We start from the raw sequence: 18,832 nt of genomic DNA on the forward strand, positions 1-18,832 counted from the left end.
GCGACCTGCTTCCCATGATGCCACGCAGCTTCGTCATATGACAATGCCGCTGCGTGAACCAATTGAAATGTACGACGCGTGCGCAGATATCGCACATCCTAACTCAACTGCTGCTCGGCATAATTTGGCGCCACATTAAAAATTTTTCCACTTAAACGATGCTTTCTATCTACATATGCTCTTTGTTATCCGTTTTATTCGCATCGTAAAAATCGTTTAATCCGAATTCGATCGATTTAAACGTTAAACGTAAGAAAGATAGTTTCTCGAAGAAAAGATTTTAGAAGCGTCGTTCAAATATCATGGAATTGTAGGATCTGCGAGAATCGGAAAAAATTAAAATACGAAATACAAGTTTAAATATAAATAAACGATCCGGCTGCCGATTAATCGGTGCATTAATCCTTGGATCGATACGTTTAGACTTGCAACCTGTTGTTTATTGGTTACACGGAAAGATATTTGTTTCAAAATTCATCTTTATTCCGTTTATCCGTCCGATTAAACCCACCAAAGTTTTATTTACGTGTCCGTACGTACGCTAAAACGATTAAAATGAAAAATAAAGAAGTACGAGATTAATTTTTATCTCGCGTGTAAGATACAATGGGTACACGTTCATTGAACTTTCCATTGAATTTAACTCGCAAAAAATTATAAAAAGATTTAGTACAAAAAATCGTTTACGACAAACTACACTCCGATATCAGCAAAGTGATTTCGTTGCACGAAAGTAATCGACTTACAATTAGACGCGGCATGTATCCTTCTTTTCATCCGTTTTTAACATTGGGAGAAGACATGTGGAACAAATGAGAATAAAGGGTATACAGCGGTTGATGTTTTATAATATTTAATCAACAGGTTGGGACACTGTACCTTTATAATGCTAAAAATTATTTTTTATAGTGTGTATCGGTCTCATATGTATACACCACTAATCAAAGTGGAATCCTGATATAATACTAAAAAATAATTGGAAATACTTTAAAAATACTCTTTGCAAATGATAATTCTTAAAAATCCATTCTCTCGTATATCTCTCACATTTCTACCTTACAGATCTAACAATTACAATGATTTGAAATTTCTTCGCATTTATACAGAGAGTTAATCACAAATATTTGTTGTTTTTTTTTTTTTTTATCATAACGATGTTATCGTTGTAATTATTATTATTAAACTTACATATATCGAGTAAACGCATAACGGTGGTACAAATTGTCTCCATCCTCGAGACCACGGACCATCGACATTACATGTATACGTATAAAACGGTTTTTTTTTATAGCGCGTGCTTGGAAAAAATGATCATCCAACGAATAAAAGCCCATCAACGTTGAACGTCGACAACGTAATCGGAGAATTTTGAAGAAAATATTTTTATTTCCGGCCATGAAGAAATACAATGCACCGATACGCCTGCTTAACTTTGTATTTGAATATTATTGTTGTATATCTATTACACTTGCGTTTTCATAGAACCCTTCGGATCGATATTTGACTTAGAAAAGCAGCGTAATCACGATTTTCGTAACAACGATAGGATAGAAAAATACTAAAGCAAACTAAGTGACATACATAGATGAGAGACGCGAAGCGCTACGAATGTCAGGAAAAAAGGGATTACGCTACGCCGACTTAACGCTACTGTTTCTTCCCTTATGAATAATTACGAACTAGATCTGTGTTGCATTGATGAATGACTATAACAATTTCTTTGACTTTCGTTCTCCCTGGTATCCTCTGTTTCGACAAGCATTCGAGTCTCCTGAAATGCTAGCCACGGATGTTGCACGATAGACGAGTCGTCGATCGAGGACGAGAAAGAAGAACGATGTCTCGCGAGTAGACGATATAAATAATATGTTGCGATATTTGCGTTCTATTTTTTTTTTTTCTTTTTTTTTTTTTTTTTGATCGGAAACAGCCTTTCCTCGCGTGCACCTTTGAAACGGACTATCATCGATGTCACGTCAGTTGTCTTTTGCATGCAAAGCACATCGATTAACATATGCATTTCTTTTATTACGATTCTCTTACTTAAAAGATGGCATTCGCACCGAGTTTGTTAAATCAGATTTGACATTTGGCGAACTCGTGACTTTTACTCGCTTGACCCTATCGAGGGGTTATCTCACTTTTTTATGTACATATAAACAGATATTACCGTAACAAGGTTTCCTTCTTGTACAAGACGTTTCAAAGGAGAGATAACTCGTAGCGTGGTATCTGTGTGTCGTCGGCCTGTCGACTTCTCGGATCGTGGAAATTCTATCTACGTAGGCCATTCGTGACAATAAAATTGATACAATTATCGCGGGTCGCTCTCAATGAAGAAAATTTTATCGCGCTAACGATCGATCAATGGATGACCTAATGATCGAGTGGCGTGAGATTCGAGTGACTCGGATGAAACGTCTTCTAGAAGAAGGGGAGCGTTATAGCAGTCGTTTTATAAACCATATCGCGTATGCATAATGAATACGCTATATTGAAAATACGAACGGTCATCGATTTTTAATAAACCCCAGTGGCCCACCGCCGTATCTAAATGAAGGTTGAAGTACGTACGAAAGAACGAAAGAAAAGAGGACATAATCTATCTAAGAGGAACGAAAGTATCCGAGAAGCGTTATAAACGACACTTAAATAAAATGAGAAAACTCGTTGGTCCGACTGTCGATAAAAGTAAACACATGTATATACGACGCATTAAACTTTTCAATAGAACAAAATATACTACTCTCTCTTGGAAACAATGACAGCATCGTTTTTCAAAGATCAACGCTGCTAATAGCACTTTTCGGTCGCGGGATTAAGACAATATTGTTATTATTCGATTAACAAGTATACATGTATCGTGTAACATTATTACAATTACATTGTAGATACGTATTTAAACGAGAGAGAGAGAGAGAGAGAGAGAGAGAGAGAGAGAGAGAGAGAGAGAGAGAGAGAGAGAGAGAGAGAGAGAGAGAGAGAGAGAGAGAGAGAGAGAGAGAGAGAGAGAGAGAGAGAGAGAGAGAGAGAGAGAGAGAGAGAGAGAGAGAGAGAGAGAGAGAGAGAGAGAGAGAGAGAGAGAGAGAGAGAGAGAGAGAGAGAGAGAGAGAGAGAGAGAGAGAGAGAGAGAGAGAGAGAGAGAGAGAGAGAGAGAGAGAGAGAGAGAGAGAGAGAGAGAGAGAGAGAGAGAGAGAGAGAGAGAGAGAGAGAGAGAGAGAGAGAGAGAGAGAGAGAGAGAGAGAGAGAGAGAGAGAGAGAGAGAGAGAGAGAGAGAGAGAGAGAGAGAGAGAGAGAGAGAGAGAGAGAGAGAGAGAGAGAGAGAGAGAGAGAGAGAGAGAGAGAGAGAGAGAGAGAGAGAGAGAGAGAGAGAGAGAGAGAGAGAGAGAGAGAGAGAGAGAGAGAGAGAGATTCATTGAAACGAAATTTCAGTTAATGCCCGATCGACTGAACTCCCGTCGAACGAAACCACGCAAACTCTTATTATTCGAACGAGGAAGCGAACGTGATCTTGTTATACGAATTATTCGCCTTTGAACGGGCTCGGTTAAACAGAGTCGTATTCTTCGGTTTTTCGAACGTTACGGGCAACGTCGCGTTTCTTCGTCACGGTGGCGACGAATCATTCGCGTTTTTGCGGTGTTGCAACGAACGAAAGAGGAAAAAAGAAAAATTGATCGTCGTACGGATAACACGAACGTACGAACGTACGATTTTCGAGCAAATCAAAGGAATAATAGGACAAAAGGGAAAGACAGAGACGGGAGAAAAACTCAATGCGTTCTCTGGATCCGGCAAGCAAAGATTCCAGAGAAGAATCTTCGAGAAGCGTGGAACTTGTTGCAACCACGTTCTCAAATATCGTCACCGTTTACCACGGAGCTTTCGGCTGGCAAGCTTCTCTTTTGAATTTCCTCGGTAGAAGAGTTGCCGTAACTAGGTTCGATGGATTCCGAGAGCAATTTCGGATTGTGCTTGTCGACGTGCGTTAGCTCGATCGGAAGATATATCGTGCGACAATGGTCGATGTCGGCTCGACACAGAGGACAACGTTCGCATCGCCTGGCGCAATCCAAGCAGGCTACCGCGTGTCCGCACGGAAACAAGGCAGTGTCCAAACTACGGTCCATGCAAATGCGGCACAGCATCGCGTCCAACAGTCTTGTTAGACATTCTCGAGATTCCTGAAAATCGAACAATGCGAAACAGTTGTTTTTCTGGTTGGTCGATCGGTCGTTCTTCCGATTCTCGATCGATATCCTCGATACGACGAAATACCTTGCATTTCGGATCCTCGCAGTCTCCGCAATCCTGCTTCTGCAAAATTTCCTTCTCCTCCGGCAGGCTAACGGTCGCAGCTTCGCAGTAGAGAGCGCGCCGTGCGTTGTCGTACACCTCTCGGCACGTTCTGCGAATATCGAACACGTATTTCTTTCCTAACGTGGAATCCTCGTTGAATATCGAGATAATGGTGCCCTGTACGTACAAAGAAAATAACGGAATGAGTCGGTGTCGAGCGTCGATGTCGTCGTTGTTTTCAAATACCTTCAAGTCGCGTATAAACTGCGCCGTAACCGCGCTCCTGACCGTCTCGCAGCTATAAAACGCGTGCTTCTCGGTAATCGCCCGGTAAAGTCCACTGGCGGATTGACTCGAGTCTAATTTGAAATTTAACGACGTCTCCTCGCCGTCGAGCGAGAGGTAGACTAAATGAAACATTCGACGTTGAGTCGTTGCGCTTTGTATCGCCGTATATGGTATGCTGTAAAACAAACAGGACGATAATCGCGTTGCGTAAAATCGCTACCGCGTGTTAATGGATGGATAAAAAGTTGGTCGGGTAAAAGCGCGTCAGATACCGCTAACGACGAGTTCGCACGCGACGGCTGGCAATGCGCTGCGTCGAAAGCGGTAACGCTCGAGCAAAGCTTCGAAACCAAAGACGAGTTTCGACGAGTTGGACGAGAGACGGCGCTTCTTACCGATCGAGAATCAAGTTAGCCAACGACAAAAACCACTACTTACTTTTGCGTTTCCTCGTCGTGATTACGATAAACCGTGATACCATGAGGTCCGACTCCGATCATCGACACTCCGTTGTACCCGAATTTACTGTGAAACATCTCCTGGCCGAACGTATCCAAATTCGATATCTCCTTCAGCAACCAATACTCGGCTGTGGAGGTTTTCATCGCCTGGCGACAGAAGAAAGAGAAAGCGTGGACGAATTGCGTCGACGAGGAGAATCGAGGAAACGTGCGCGAAGAAAAATAGCCGCAAACCTTGATCTCCTTGTGTTGTTGAACTATCCGATGGAGAAAGTCCTGAGGTCTGGATTCGCACGACTCCGCCGTTTGAATTTGACAACATTGCGAGTAGAGCGCGTTCGGTGGTGACAGCGAATCGTAATCGCCTGTGTCGGCCTGCGCTATCAAAGCGACCAAACGTGCCACGGAAGCCCAATCCGACACTTTCAATCTACCCTCGAGTAACTCCAAACGAGAGTGCAAGTAGAACTGATGCCTGCAATCGGATAAACAGATTCGACCATTGCAAGAATTATTATCAACTAGCAGCGTGACGTTATCCGGCAGTTCGTGACAGATGCCAATATATACGGATATAGGTTAGTTTTACGACAACCGTAACGAGAGACGTCGTCCATACGTAATACGCGCTAATAGCGTATCGACGATAAATCGATAAATCGAACGACGGAGAAACTGCGCGAACGCAGTTTCGTTTACGACCGCTGCTTCCACGCTCGAATTTAACGGTTGATCGAAACGGGCGGAGTTCCGACCAACTTTGGTAAATTCCAGTTGTATCGTTCGAGAAGTCAACTTTGACACGGGTCGTTCGCTACGTTTGCCAGTTACTCCGCTCGCTAACGCGCGATTATCGATACGATCGATCGTCCGTGTCACGACGAAAGCGATCTTATCCGAACAACGCGTTCGTGGCGTGCGGATCGAGTTTCGAGTCGAATTTCGAGGCGGTTCGCGAAGAAACGCGATCGTATCGGCAAACGGTTTTTCTAATTTCGTTCGTCTACGATCGTCACGACGACGACGACAAGCTTGCCAAACGTTCGCGGGACTCTCGCAGGACCGTTAACAACCGCGCGGAAGGCGGTTCGCCTTCGAACGAGTTCAAACGTTCAGAAAGAAACGCGTTTTATCCGCGTCACGAGGCTCGAAACAACTCGTCCTATTTCTCGGTGGCGGATAATTTGCGAAACCGTGTTGAGCAATTCGGATCGGACCAGACTAGATCAAGTCGAATATCACCGGATTATGCGATCGTCGAAAGTATCGCGATTCAAAGTGCCGAGGACATTGCGTCGACGATAGATACGTTCCGACGGTGGTTTGCACGTCAAAACGCATAAATATTCGGTCGATCGTTTAACCGTTAACGAGTCATTCGCGTATTCGTCGCGATAAAGGCGAATTTTCGACGAATCTTCGCGCGATTCGAACCTCGTGGCGTCAACGAAGTTCCAAGTTTCGAACGGTACGTCGTCGAAATTTTTCTCTAGCCGTTGATTTACATACACTTGAAACGAGTTTCTCGATATCGCTTTCGCTCGGTAGACGAACAATGCGTTCGACAGCTATAAATTCTACTTTACTCGCACGTTCGCGCTATCCAACTGGACGCGGCTACGTCCATCCAACGCTGTAATTCCTCCGATTTGCTATCGAACTATCCGCCTTTGTTGCCATCGAGCGATTCTCGCGCCTGTCCGTACGTCAACGAACAATCGGCCCTAACGAAAGAAACGCGGAACATCGCGAAAAATAAGCGATTCTTTCGCGTCGTAAATTTCTCAGCCAAACTACGAAAGACGATGGACGTTTGAGACGCGATCGTACGCGGAAAAACTTTATACAACGAAGTACGTGCAAATATAGTAACCCGGCCGGCCGCTTAACCTATGGACTCTGGGCTTTCGAGAAGAGCAAACAGCTTCTGGGTATTTAAAGATATTTAGAGAACTTCGAGCCAACGCCTGTACGCCAAAGGTACATAGTTTGATATCGAAACTTCCCCCGAAGAAGTTAACCGAAAGTAGACGTATATATTTTGTACACACACGCACGCGCGCGCACACACAGATATACGTATAAAACTCTAACGAGTTCGCAACAGTCGACGCGACGTTCCGCCTCGCGTCGAATTAGAATTTCACGGCTTGAACCGCGATCGTTTCTGATCGATTTCGACGACAGTTCTCTCGTTACAGCCCGTTCGCTTGTAAATTTCAATTACTTTTCCGTGCCGTGCGAGAACGACGTGGCAGTTTCGGGTCAGCTCGCGCTTTGGAAAACCCATGGATCCTGGTTGCGCGTTCCGCGACCCGTGGCAAGTTGGATCGCGCTCGCAGAAAGGACTATTCGCGAACGACTAACTGGAAATTACGTCGGGCAACTCCAACGAATCTATTCCTTCTTATCGCTATTTATCGTTGCCGTATCTCTACACCGTATCTTCTCGTCGTTGCGAGTCTCGCTTCAACGTTTTCCGATTTACGAGCTCGGTTCCGATCGACGAAACTACGTGTACGGTCTGGCATCGGCGATATTCAATTTCGGAGAACAAGGCCGACGTGCGTACGTGGAAACCTCGGTACATTTCGCGACAATAGCGTCGCAACAACTTTGATTTACACTCCCAACAAACAGCGAATCTCGTCTTCCGCAATTCGGTTATTCGGAGTAGCAATTGCGCGAGAAGAGAGATTATTCGTCTGGAACGGCGTAACCAACGGAACTGTCGCTCGCACGTGCGCATGAAAATTCCACCTCGCTAACGTCGATACCTCGAACTCCGCGAGCTTAAATATCCGACGTGGTCGTTCTCCGTGCGAATAGCGCGGGTTTCGGCGGCGAGAAAGTAAGAAACGGAAGGCCAACGGATCTTTTTGACCGGACTTTCGAAACCGATCTACTTTCAGCTACTAATCGATTTGGACTAATCGAAACTACGCCGTCGTTCTCGTAGAAAATCCGCCCGCAAAGGCCGCTCCGTCGTCCACGGTTCTACGAGACGAGAAGGATAAATCTCGGCAAGATTCGCGAATCTAGAAACGCCCGACACGAACGACGGTTCGCGAGCTTTCGCGTGGGCCGATGCGATTATCCTAGTTCACCGCTAACGAACGTTGCCACTCGGCGACCAATTAATTCGCGCATCGAACGCGTTACTCTTGGCGCGTTTACCTTTTCCAAGGGTGTTCAGAGCTACCGCGATTAAATCGCAATTACGTTTCGATCCGCTGAAATCTCCTACCCAGAGTCCATACTCGATTCGCACTCGTTCCATCCTCCGCCTCCCACTTTCCATTAATTACCACCCCGACCCGATTCGCTCGCGTTTAATCACGACCGCTTGCCTTTGCAACTGTTCGCGCGTCAACCAACCGCAAATTTTGTTCGCGTCGCGTCGTTGCTCCGTTCTCCGCGACGTCCAGCGATTCGTCGCAGTTTCTCGTCCCCGTACTTTGTCCGTATCGCACCGCTCTCTTTACCCTCTTTCGAACCGATACCCTTCGCACATAATCCGCGTATATATTCACCGACCGTATTATCCGCCGTAATCGCTACCTTCCACTCGAGTCTCCGTGATGCAATTTCGTACGTGCTCGATCGTCTACTCGCACGACGAACCGGAACCACGGACGACCGATCGGCTTTTCGATCCGTCCATCGATCTCGGTCTCTCGCGCTCCACTCTCTTCCACTCGGACGAAATTCTACGAAAACGCTCACGTTACGTCGATTCGACGGTGCCCGCGCTCTGTCCTCCACCGATCGCCGACCTCTCGCGTCGCGAGATCGCTGGGTAATTGGGAGAGTGATCGTTTCGGCGTTGCGTGGCGCGAAACGACGTTTTTCGAGATATCTTTTACCTGGTGGCTTCTTGCAGCAACAGGTGAGGAGGCACCCAAAACTTAACCCTCAATGCGAATCTTAGAGGCGCTACGCCGCCACCCGTTTGTCTCTCTATGGGATTCCTCAGGTTCAACCAGAGTTCCTCGCCCTTCGCGTTCTGGTATTTCAAGCCAAAGTAGTCGCACTCCTTGCTGATGCCCAAACAGTCGCATGCCTGTGAAAATGGCAAATTTTCGATTAGAGAGAGTCGCTTTTTTACGGCTTTCTACCTCTGCGCAAAATCTACCGGCAACCGAATCGAATCGAACCAACTCGCCCGCGAGTTACGCGTGTTTTTCCAAACCGATTGTCTCCCGAGTAAAATTAATCGATTACCGGGAAAACCACGCACCGATCCGTGGGAAAACAAAGCAGTGGAATAAAGCGCGCGATATATCGCTGGCAATAATTTAGAAAGTTACCGGTGTTCTCGTAGGTAGCGAGCGTGGCTTCTAACCGCATACGCGGCTATCTGCAAACGCCGTTCTCCGTCCTTCGATGTGTTTTCTTCCGGCTTAACGGAAACGCGTTCTCGCGTATACCGTTTATTATCCAAAATAGCTCGGACTCGCGACCAAATATCGTTCGATCGAATTGTCATTTTATTTTCTCTTTCTCGCAGCTTTCCGTCGCTGTGTTCCATTTCTCGCAACGGACGGAAAGTCGGTCACGTACCTATACAACGACCGCCACTACGACGAAAATTCACGTTGAAGAAAAGGAAAGGCGACGCAAGCCGTCTCGAGAGCGACGTATCCCCCGCGGCGGGTGTTTGGCCATATTTCTTATCGAAAAGGTCGAAACAGCGAGCTTAAACAAGAAGTCGCGTTAATCGCGCAAATTTCCTGCGTACGTCGAGCGTTCGTCGAAACGCGCGAACGAAAATGTCCGAAAATCGACGTAAACTGGGTCGCGAGTCGCCGGTCGATATTTTAGTCTCTTCGGCACGAAAATAACGTATGAAAATACGCTCGCGTACAGCTACGAAAACACTTTTTGCTCGTTCGACTCGCGCGGCTCAGACATCCGTTCCACGTGTTCGCGAAAATTCATTTTTTTCGCTTTTCGCGCGAAGACTACGAACTCGCCCTTCGAAGCGCGTCGACCGCAGTTTTCGAGAAAAAGGGCGAAGAAGAAGCTGTGAGAGACCCGACGAGATAAATCGTATCGATTCGGTGGCTCGGCGGCGCAAATGCGTTCGTCGACTCTGTTAACGGTAGACGATAAAGGAGGCTTTAGGACGCAGCCACCAGATATTTCTAGGTGAATAGTTACGGACGAAAAGATAGAATATCGAGCAGACGCTCCATCTGCCAGCTGCGTCCATTCCGTCGATGCTCTCCGAGCTTTTCGACGTCTCCGTGTAATTCCAACACACCTCTCTGTACTTCCGACCAAACCACCTCTGACTCACGTTGCCGGTATTTTTTCATGGATACGGTTCGTCGAACGAACGCAACAACAACACCGTCGTCTTCCATTCCCGCGACTCGCCTCAGCCGCACACATATTCGCCGGATATTTATCGTTAAAATATCATCGACGCGATACCACACGGCGCCAGACCGTTTTGAAAAATCATCCACGCGACGTTTCATCCGCATCGGAGAAATTTCCGACCCGGAAACGCAGAAATCTATCGGTCGTAAATGTGGTATCGCGAGCTGCTTAGTAGCGCTGTAGATGTGTCCGCTTTCTTCTCTTTTTTTTCGTATCGTGGAAGAAAAATCGACGACTCCGGGTCACCGGGATTCGAACCCGGGTCCCGAACGTTCGCAACCTAAGGCGCTAACCACCGCGCTGCCGTCGTTCGACACCAGTTAGCGTCGAGTGGTGGTATTCGCTATCGAGCGCCACCACAGACCTTTTTCTCGCGATACTACGTAAATGTTACAGCTATCCGACGATGCAACGAATCGTTTACCGATCTCGCGTAAGAACAAGAGCAGTTTCAAAACGTTTCTAGTTTCACCCAAGACCGTGCGACTCTTTGATCGGATTTGGCGGAGTCGCGACGGAGGAATTTTATGCTCGCACACAGGTAAAAACGAACGCGAGACGATAACGCGTTTTTCGTTTAATCGTTCGGTAGATTTTATACAGGCGTGCGCGCGCAAAATTAACGCGCGTCGATGCACGTACATCGTGCATGCACCAAATGCGCGCACACGACTGCGGTTTTACGGACGCGTGGCCCGGCGAAAATAACAGCGTTTCGGAACGAAGTAATTCGTATCGCGGGCGCCGCGCAAAATTAATATCGTTGCTGGTTCGAATTAAATAAACTCGTTGATCCGACACGGCGCCAACGACGAACGAGCCTCGTGTCGTTTCGCCGAGTTTCTCGACTTTTCGTCGCACCGCACCGCAACGTCGGGCGTTCGCGTCGCCGTCGAAAAACCACCAACGGGCAATGCAACACGCGGTAAGCCGATAAACGCGAAATCTTGCGCCAGTCGTTCGTTTCTTTTCCATCGATCTCGATCACGTTTGGAGAAAAGAAGCGCGGATTCGTGGCCGCGTCCGTATCCGCGTCGGTATTCCTTCGCTAACGAGCTTTTCTTTCATTTTCGTTGCTTCTCTTCCGATTCTCCTTCCTCTCGACCAACCGCGTAACGAGATTTCCGTCTGGCAGTTAGGCAAACTAGATCTTCGAGCGCTTCGAGCGTAGGTCGGTACGGGCAACGTCGACGAGCGTCTTAACCGGTGGATTCTCCGTTTCGCGCATCACGATACGCGACCGGGGTACGCGATCGCGAAAATGGAGAGAAGAACGCTCGAGATTTTCTCGTTTGCCTTCCTCCCGTGAATTTTCCATCGTTGGAAAGTTTCTCGACGCTAAACGCTCGACAAGCGGATTTCCAGAACGAGGAGAAGCTTGCCGATCCTTCGGCGATCGAGAAGGACGAGAAGAACGAGAAGAACGAGTGTAAGTAAAGGAAGAGAGGCGAAAGATCGAGAGACGAAAGATTCTCGAAAAGTAAGAAAATTCCTCGATTTCTCGACTAGAAGTCTTTCGGCGAGCATCCAACTTCCTGCCAACTTGCTTTTTCCTCAATTTTTTTCCAGCCCCGTCGTGCTCGCGATAGTAGACGGTTTAACGATTGTTGCGCTATCGAGGTGCTCGTAGAACGATAACACGGCTCGTCAAGACCCTGACCACTTCGGCACGTACATATACCGCAACTTCTTTGACGCTCTTCCCCGTCTTTCTCCCTTCCTCCCTATCCTATTTTTCCCTCGTTTTCTGCTTTCTCTCCCTCTTTTTCCTAGGTTCAACAGCTTCTCCACTCGCCCTCCTCGCCCCGGCCGCGGCTCGAAACGGTCGTTAGTCCCGGCGAAGAACAAGAAGGTAAAATTTTCCTGCGCCTTCACCGCGCTCTCCCTTCCGTACAAGAACAATGCCACTCGGCGTTTTCAACGCGGGGCCGTCTCGTCTCGCCGTGCGTTTTACGTCTCGGTTTTCCGCCACTGTATATTTTTCCTCGCTGTTTTCTCTTCGAACGCGTCTACGATTCTCGATTCAAATCGGATCGTTGCTTTTCGTCTAACTGTCAGGCGTTTCGAAGCTCCGAGCGACGATTCCCGACGTTTTCCTACGCGGAGAAACGTCAGGAATTTGCAAAGGAATTCTTCCTCCGAAACTATTTTCCCAACCGTACACCGTGTTGCCACTCTGCAGTCGGATCACGAAGCGCCAGACAGACTCGTCGCACCTTTTAAAACCATCGAAACGTTTCTATCGTCGATAAAGTACGTTTTTCCAGCCAAAGAAGCGAACGCTCGATCGTCCGCGACTTCGCTGATTGCCCATTTTCCGCTTAACACGCGGTTCGTCTCTCATTGCCTGCACGCGCTACGTTTCTTTGTATTCCTCGGCCAGACCATCTTTCTCGGATCGCCAGCAAAGTCGTCGAAGTTATTTCCGGCGCTCCGATTCCAGCGACGATTCCTATCGGCGCGCCGTCGGAATCGCGCGGGTCGTGCGACGTCCATCGTTTTTCCCTCGCATCGTCCGTTATTTCCGTTACCGGATGTTGCGTACTCGTTACACGTTACACGCCCTTCATCGCCGTTGAAACGAAGGACGAGAGACGAACGATCAAACGCGCAATCGAATTTTTCCGATCGTCGATCCAGCTCGGTTCTCTCGTTTCGTCGAATCGTCTCGCGTTACCGCTAACGAATACGCAACGCCGATCGAAACCTAATTCGGCTACGAGAGTTTTCGAGAATTAACCCGCGGCTCTTTCCGTGCGTACAAAAACTTACAAATTATACGTTGCAAACAACGGTAGTTGGAAGATCGTCGAGCAGCAACCTCGAAGAAACGTGGAACGGAATGTGTTCAGATTTCAAGCAATACGTCTACGTCGAATCGTTTTATTTTCCCCATTTTTCAAACAGCTCGCGACCCACGTTCGATTAACGCGTTTCAGTTCGATTTCCACGTTCCACCAGGGACCCGAAGCTCCTTGTCTCGTACTTAGAGTATCGACATGTAGGATGAGGAGTTGCTGCCAGGTGAAAAGAGAACTCGCGTTTCGTCCCGGGACTACCGGTGGATTCGTCGGTAAGGCTATACCCGGTAGTCCTTTTTTTTTTTTTTAATGGCGTTCATTTAACCCAAGATACAATTTGAAATACATTTTGGTATTCGCAATAAACTGTGAATTTTGGTAACGATGTGTTAGGCAAAGGTACCGATACGCGGCGGTACGACGTCGTAGCCATACTATGTTGTGTGTCGGCGCTTTACATTTTTTGCGTTTAATACAATTTTTGGGTTTAAGCCGCTGGGGAGCTGAGCTTTTATATGATTTTGTTTCTTTTCTTTTTTTATTTTTTCTGTCCTGAAAACTTGGTCGCAAAACAGGACGCTTCGGTAGTCTGCTTTTTGGTTGCTGTGTAACTTTGGGGAGAGATGGGATGAGAGGGAGGGGGCGGGGGAGGGGGGTGTCAAATAGACAATATACCCGGTAGCCCTGCCTTAGACGTAGAGGGAATCTCGCTAGGTGCGGTATTTGTATCGTGACAGCGTATATTCGACCGCTAGCGAGACAGACAGACTCGTCGTCGTCGTAGTAGCTCTCCGGTGTTGGCGGTCGGTATCCGCGGATCGCCCGGGAGGTGTTACGACCGAGTAACGTCAATTCGCGTCAGAGACCAGGCCACACACCACGGACAGGATAGCACCCAGATGTCTGCATATCCTTGGTGCGCACCCTCGATAGTCTCAAGTACCCACCAGGGGTCTTGGCATTTTCACAGTTAAGGTCCTTCGGACCAAGCGATTATCTCTTGTCTTAGGTATCCTTTCACGTTTATCGTTTGCCAGGGGTTAACACGGAAAGTTAGTTTTTCCTCGCGTCTGGTACGTTCCGTTAGCAACTTTCTCGCGAGGGCGGCCAAAGCCCTTCCTGGTCCACCGACCGTCTTATTAACTAATCGGAGACAGCGTTTACTGCCTTCGCTTCCTTAACCAAAATCGTCATCGACAAATCCGATAGTCCCGTGTCCTTAGACACACCCACCCCTAGCTTTCCTCAGACACGGTATCGTCGGTAAAACTTCGCTTATTCTGTATCCTTAGAATAGTCGACGTATCCATACCGGTCTCTACCCTTATAAGTCGCGTACTTAACGTATCGTTGTAACCAAGTCTTACATAACGGGGTTGGAGCGAATCGTGATTTATCTTAATTCAGTGTGTGTTACATTGTGATTGCTGAATTCGTAATAAAGATTAATTAAAACAAAGTTAATAGTTGCGTTACGACTCAGCTGTATTTTATTTTCATCAACCAACCCTAAAAATTACGTGACAACCGCGTCGATGCTTCGATCCGTCGGCGTCCTGTTGGTCGGTATCCGCCACGGACATTTTTCCACGACGACGATACCCCGCGTGTTCCTTGTGGTTCGACCCGATCCGACGATTCGGGCCTCGTGTCGCTCGCCGTGTACCGTGAAGCTCGAAAGTACGGGGCATCGTCGCTTTCGATCACCTCGGCTTCTCGCAGCGAGTCGCGTCTCCTCCGTTATCAGCCTGTTCCATCAAGAATTACAACGTTGGAGAAAATATCGGCGCGAATCGCGTCCGACGTTTAGCAATTTACGAAACTCGAAACTTTTCCATCGTCGTATCGATCGTCCGAAGTTACGGTGGCCCTGGCAAAATTTTATGCTCCGACTAAAACTATCGGACATCGTTCGCCTTTTTTCATACAAACGCCGCAGCCTTTATGGGCAGTTCGGTCTCTGTCGATTGTCCGATAAGTATCGTCGCTCTATCGATTTTTTCCATCGTTCCGTGTACTCCTTTTTCAGAGTTGGCACGTCGACGCTCGCAGTCACCGACGTTTTCCAAGACGCTTTTCCCGTCTACGCGTACTCGTACGTTTACGTAAATAAACGCGTAAACAAATAAATAAATAATTTTCAGAGATATTTCCGGCGTGCGACTACTTACGGTAGGACGAGTTTCCGAGTCGTGGGACCAGCAGCGCGCGATATTTCTCTTGAGAATCGTGCATCTTCGAAGCCGAAATAACGTTATAGGAAATTTATGCTTGGGATTAATATTAGAGTAGCAATATATTTATTTTATGGACGATTTCTTATATATTCATCGATACACACTTGCGCGCGTCTCGGCGCTTTCTTCTATACTCGACCGTTAACCGACCGAATAATTTACGTTCGTCTGTTTTCGAGACGTCGCGCGCACACGTACCTCCACACGCTGACACCCACATACGAGTATCTCTACTACGCATTTAACCCAGTCCAGCACAGAAAATTATACGTGTCCGAAGAATTTCACTCGGTGGAGAAGTTTCTCGAGCGCGACGCGAGTTACGAGCGTAGTCGCTAGGTTGCACGGCGAAAGAAAGTGCCGCGGCGAGAGTACCGCGGAAAAGCTTCGTTTTCTTCGACGATCGTCCGACTTTTCGTCCCGCCTCGTCCGTAACGTTTGCGCCAGCTTTGAACTCTCAGCGCACGACACGCGTCCGTACGAAGCAGCGCTCGACTTTCGTTTTATCGGAAGCGAGAAAGGCGTGGCGATCGTACAGCGAAAAGGAATTCGACTTACGTAGAAACGAAAGATACCGGTAATTATCCGAGTGGAAGACGATTCGCGAGACAACAGAGCGTCGTAATTACGCGTAGAATACGTATGTAGGTCCTTCTTTAAATCGATTCTCTGGCATTTTCATAGCGGATCTTTCGTTAAACGAATCCTTTCAGTCGCGCCAAGGATATCTCTTTATCGGAGATTCCTCGAAAGCCGACCGTCTCTGGCATCGCTCGGTCGCGGAAGAATAGCGCGGAGAGATATCTCGTTCCGCCTCTTTGACCCACAAAAGATGCTAGAAACGAAGGGAAATCGTTGCTCCGCGAGCCGGCATACTAAGATACGTCGGTCTTTTCGTTTTCGAGTCTCTTCGACGTAGACGAGCGACGGAAGGAAAAAGGGCCGAGAAACGAATGCTCTTATCGTTCGAGCGGTCTCGAAGAATACGCGCGATAGTTGGATTTAACGACGGATACTTCTTTTCTGGCTTTGACGTCGGATCGCGCGAGGGCGAAAGTTCTTTAAAAATCGAAATCGTATTCGAGAAGCTCGTGCGAATCGAACGAAGGAGGAATCGAGAGAGCAGAGTACCGAGGTGGAAACACGACGTGGAAACACGGGCCGGACAAAAGCAATAAGATGTAAATCGACGGAATAGAAAATAAAGCGAAGAATTTAGGAAAAGAGGATGGGAAGCGGTTCGAGACGCCGTACGAACTATAGAGCGTAACGTAAAACGTTTATTCGAGTCGAGTGCAATGGAATTCGTTTCTCGCGTCGATCTACGTACCAGAGTTTCGTGTTTCGTCTTTCTGCAACGTCCACGCGTCTAAGCGTATTTTCCTGTTGGAAGCCCGTTGCTTTCTACGATACAAGCTACTCCGCTTTAGCCGGAATCCCTTTATCCTGGACGTGGCGCGTCTCTCTTTCGGTTACTCGCTCTCGTTCCGAGATACGAGCGGACTTTGAATTAACTAAAAATCGCGATTCGACGCAATTCATCGTATTTTCGAAAAATCCCTTCCCCTTTCGGAAACGCGATGATCAATCTCGCCAGACGATCGCTAAGACGATCCGTCTAACACGCGATATCGAAGATGCAAGGTGAAAGAATCGCAAACGTCTCCTCCGTGTCTCAACGAGGAGCCATAAATTTGCCATAACGACGATTTATCATGCCGTTGCTCGCACGGACGACGTTGCTCGCTCACACGGTGACCCAATTAATTTCAGTCGCCGATGCCGTAGAAACAAACTCGGTACGAACGTATCGAACCGTCGTATTGTTCCTTCTGATCCGTACATTCTCCTCTGAAAGCTATTTAAATCGCGCTCCTTTGTCCTTCGCTCGTGGTATCCGCGATCCCGGAATATCTTTGCCCGGGGTAGCGGCTCTTTTCGCGATCGTCGTGCGAACCATCGTTTAAAAATTCTTCCAACATCTCCGCACTCTTCACTGATTCGCGAGCTCTACGATTTTCCTTTCCGTCACCTGTAAAACTCGTATTGTAAAGATCGGATTGTCGAAGTCGAGAGAACGCGATATAGGTTTCTTAGGGTCGCTTCGAATCGCGCGAATTCACCTCCGGGGCTTATTATCGAAAACGTTCGAACGCGTTTGGGAATATCGACGATCGAACGGTGTGGAGCGACGACAGATTTTTTCGAGTCTGTCAAATCGATCGATTCTCGCGATATTCGGCGCCAGCTGCGCTTTTACGTTTCCATGCGTCGATCTGGAAATTCCTCTGTCCTATCAAGTACTCGTCTATGATTTACGTAATCGTCTCGATCGTTTGCGTATCGCCGATCTTCTCTCTCTCTCTCTCTCTCTCTCTCTCTCTCTCTCTCTCTCTCTCTCTCTCTCTCTCTCTCTCTCTCTCTCTCTCTCTCTCTCTCTCTCTCTCTCTCTCTCTCTCTCTCTCTCTCTCTCTCTCTCTCTCTCTCTCTCTCTCTGAGCTTTCTTTCTTTCCGCTTCGCTGTCTATCGTCGTTTACCATTATCATATTATCGTATCATCGACTTGCAATCCGTCGTAATTCGCTGGTTTCGCTATTATGCAACAAATATAATAGGCGTAGTTTGATTCAATAATGGTGGCAAACTTCGCGACGCTTATTTACTTCGATTAAATGGCTAAATCGTCGAAAGCTCGTCTCGGAACGATCGTTCGAAAGTTTCGAGGTAGTAGGTTTCGCGTTCGGCTAACGAATCGATCTTTTTTCTCGTTCGCCGTTCTCCGTAATTCACGTCCGATACGCAAATAGTCGCGCGATAGAAGTACGTCGTTCGTGAAGCGGACCATTATTCTAAGATTAATGCGCGTTTCGGTCGAGCTTCGGCCGTGCATTAATCACACCATCTAATCACTCTGGCCACTGCGCAACTACCCACGAACCGTTCGTTCGATGCGCGCAACGAAATCCTGCGTAGTCGTTATACGTGCTAACTCGTTCGCGGAACACGCCCCCGCGATTAACGACGCGCTCGTTCAAGAACGGGGCAAGTTCGACCCACGCGTTTCGCTTCGACTCGTCGCGATCCACCGACCAAGAAACAGCAAAATCTCGTAATTTAATCGCGCTGTATCCTAGAGCAGGCAACTCCGACAACACGGTTCGATCGAGAGGCAAATTGTTTGGTAAATTGCTTCGTTTGTAAGAATAGGCCCTCTATTCTGCGTGCTCGAATTAGCCGGCTGGCATTCGAAATGAAAAGGGACGCAAAGCGCGAGAGATTAAACGAGCTATGTAATGGCTAGCGTGCAATTTCAACGTGCCACGACTCGTAGATGCATACACCGATGCGAACGTATCGC

General features: G+C 47.6%; 1 protein-coding gene across 3 annotated transcripts in view; it reads right to left on the bottom strand.

The window, feature by feature from the left end:
• Nucleotides 1–3,717: 3,717 nt before the first annotated feature.
• The window catches only part of LOC100746169 (E3 ubiquitin-protein ligase MYLIP), a 40,312-nt gene continuing 25,197 nt past the window's right edge, over nt 3,718–18,832 (bottom strand). For 2 of the 3 annotated variants that reach the window (XM_033324751.1, XM_012393950.3), the window contains exons 3-8: nt 8,915–9,111; nt 5,283–5,523; nt 5,026–5,195; nt 4,546–4,762; nt 4,279–4,476; nt 3,719–4,184 (exon numbers count right to left, since the gene is read on the bottom strand). In XM_033324751.1, coding sequence (XP_033180642.1) covers nt 3,855–4,184; nt 4,279–4,476; nt 4,546–4,762; nt 5,026–5,195; nt 5,283–5,523; nt 8,915–9,111 — 1,353 coding nt within the window. In that variant the 3' untranslated portion in view covers nt 3,719–3,854. Of the gene's footprint in view, nt 4,185–4,278; nt 4,477–4,545; nt 4,763–5,025; nt 5,196–5,282; nt 5,524–8,914; nt 9,112–18,832 lie in introns of all 3 variants that reach the window. The other variant, XM_024372376.2, reaches the window with a different exon arrangement.

Source organism: Bombus impatiens, unplaced genomic scaffold (genome assembly GCF_000188095.3).
Source record: "Bombus impatiens unplaced genomic scaffold, BIMP_2.2 scf_0064, whole genome shotgun sequence".
NCBI classification, from domain to species: Eukaryota; Metazoa; Arthropoda; class Insecta; order Hymenoptera; family Apidae; genus Bombus; species Bombus impatiens.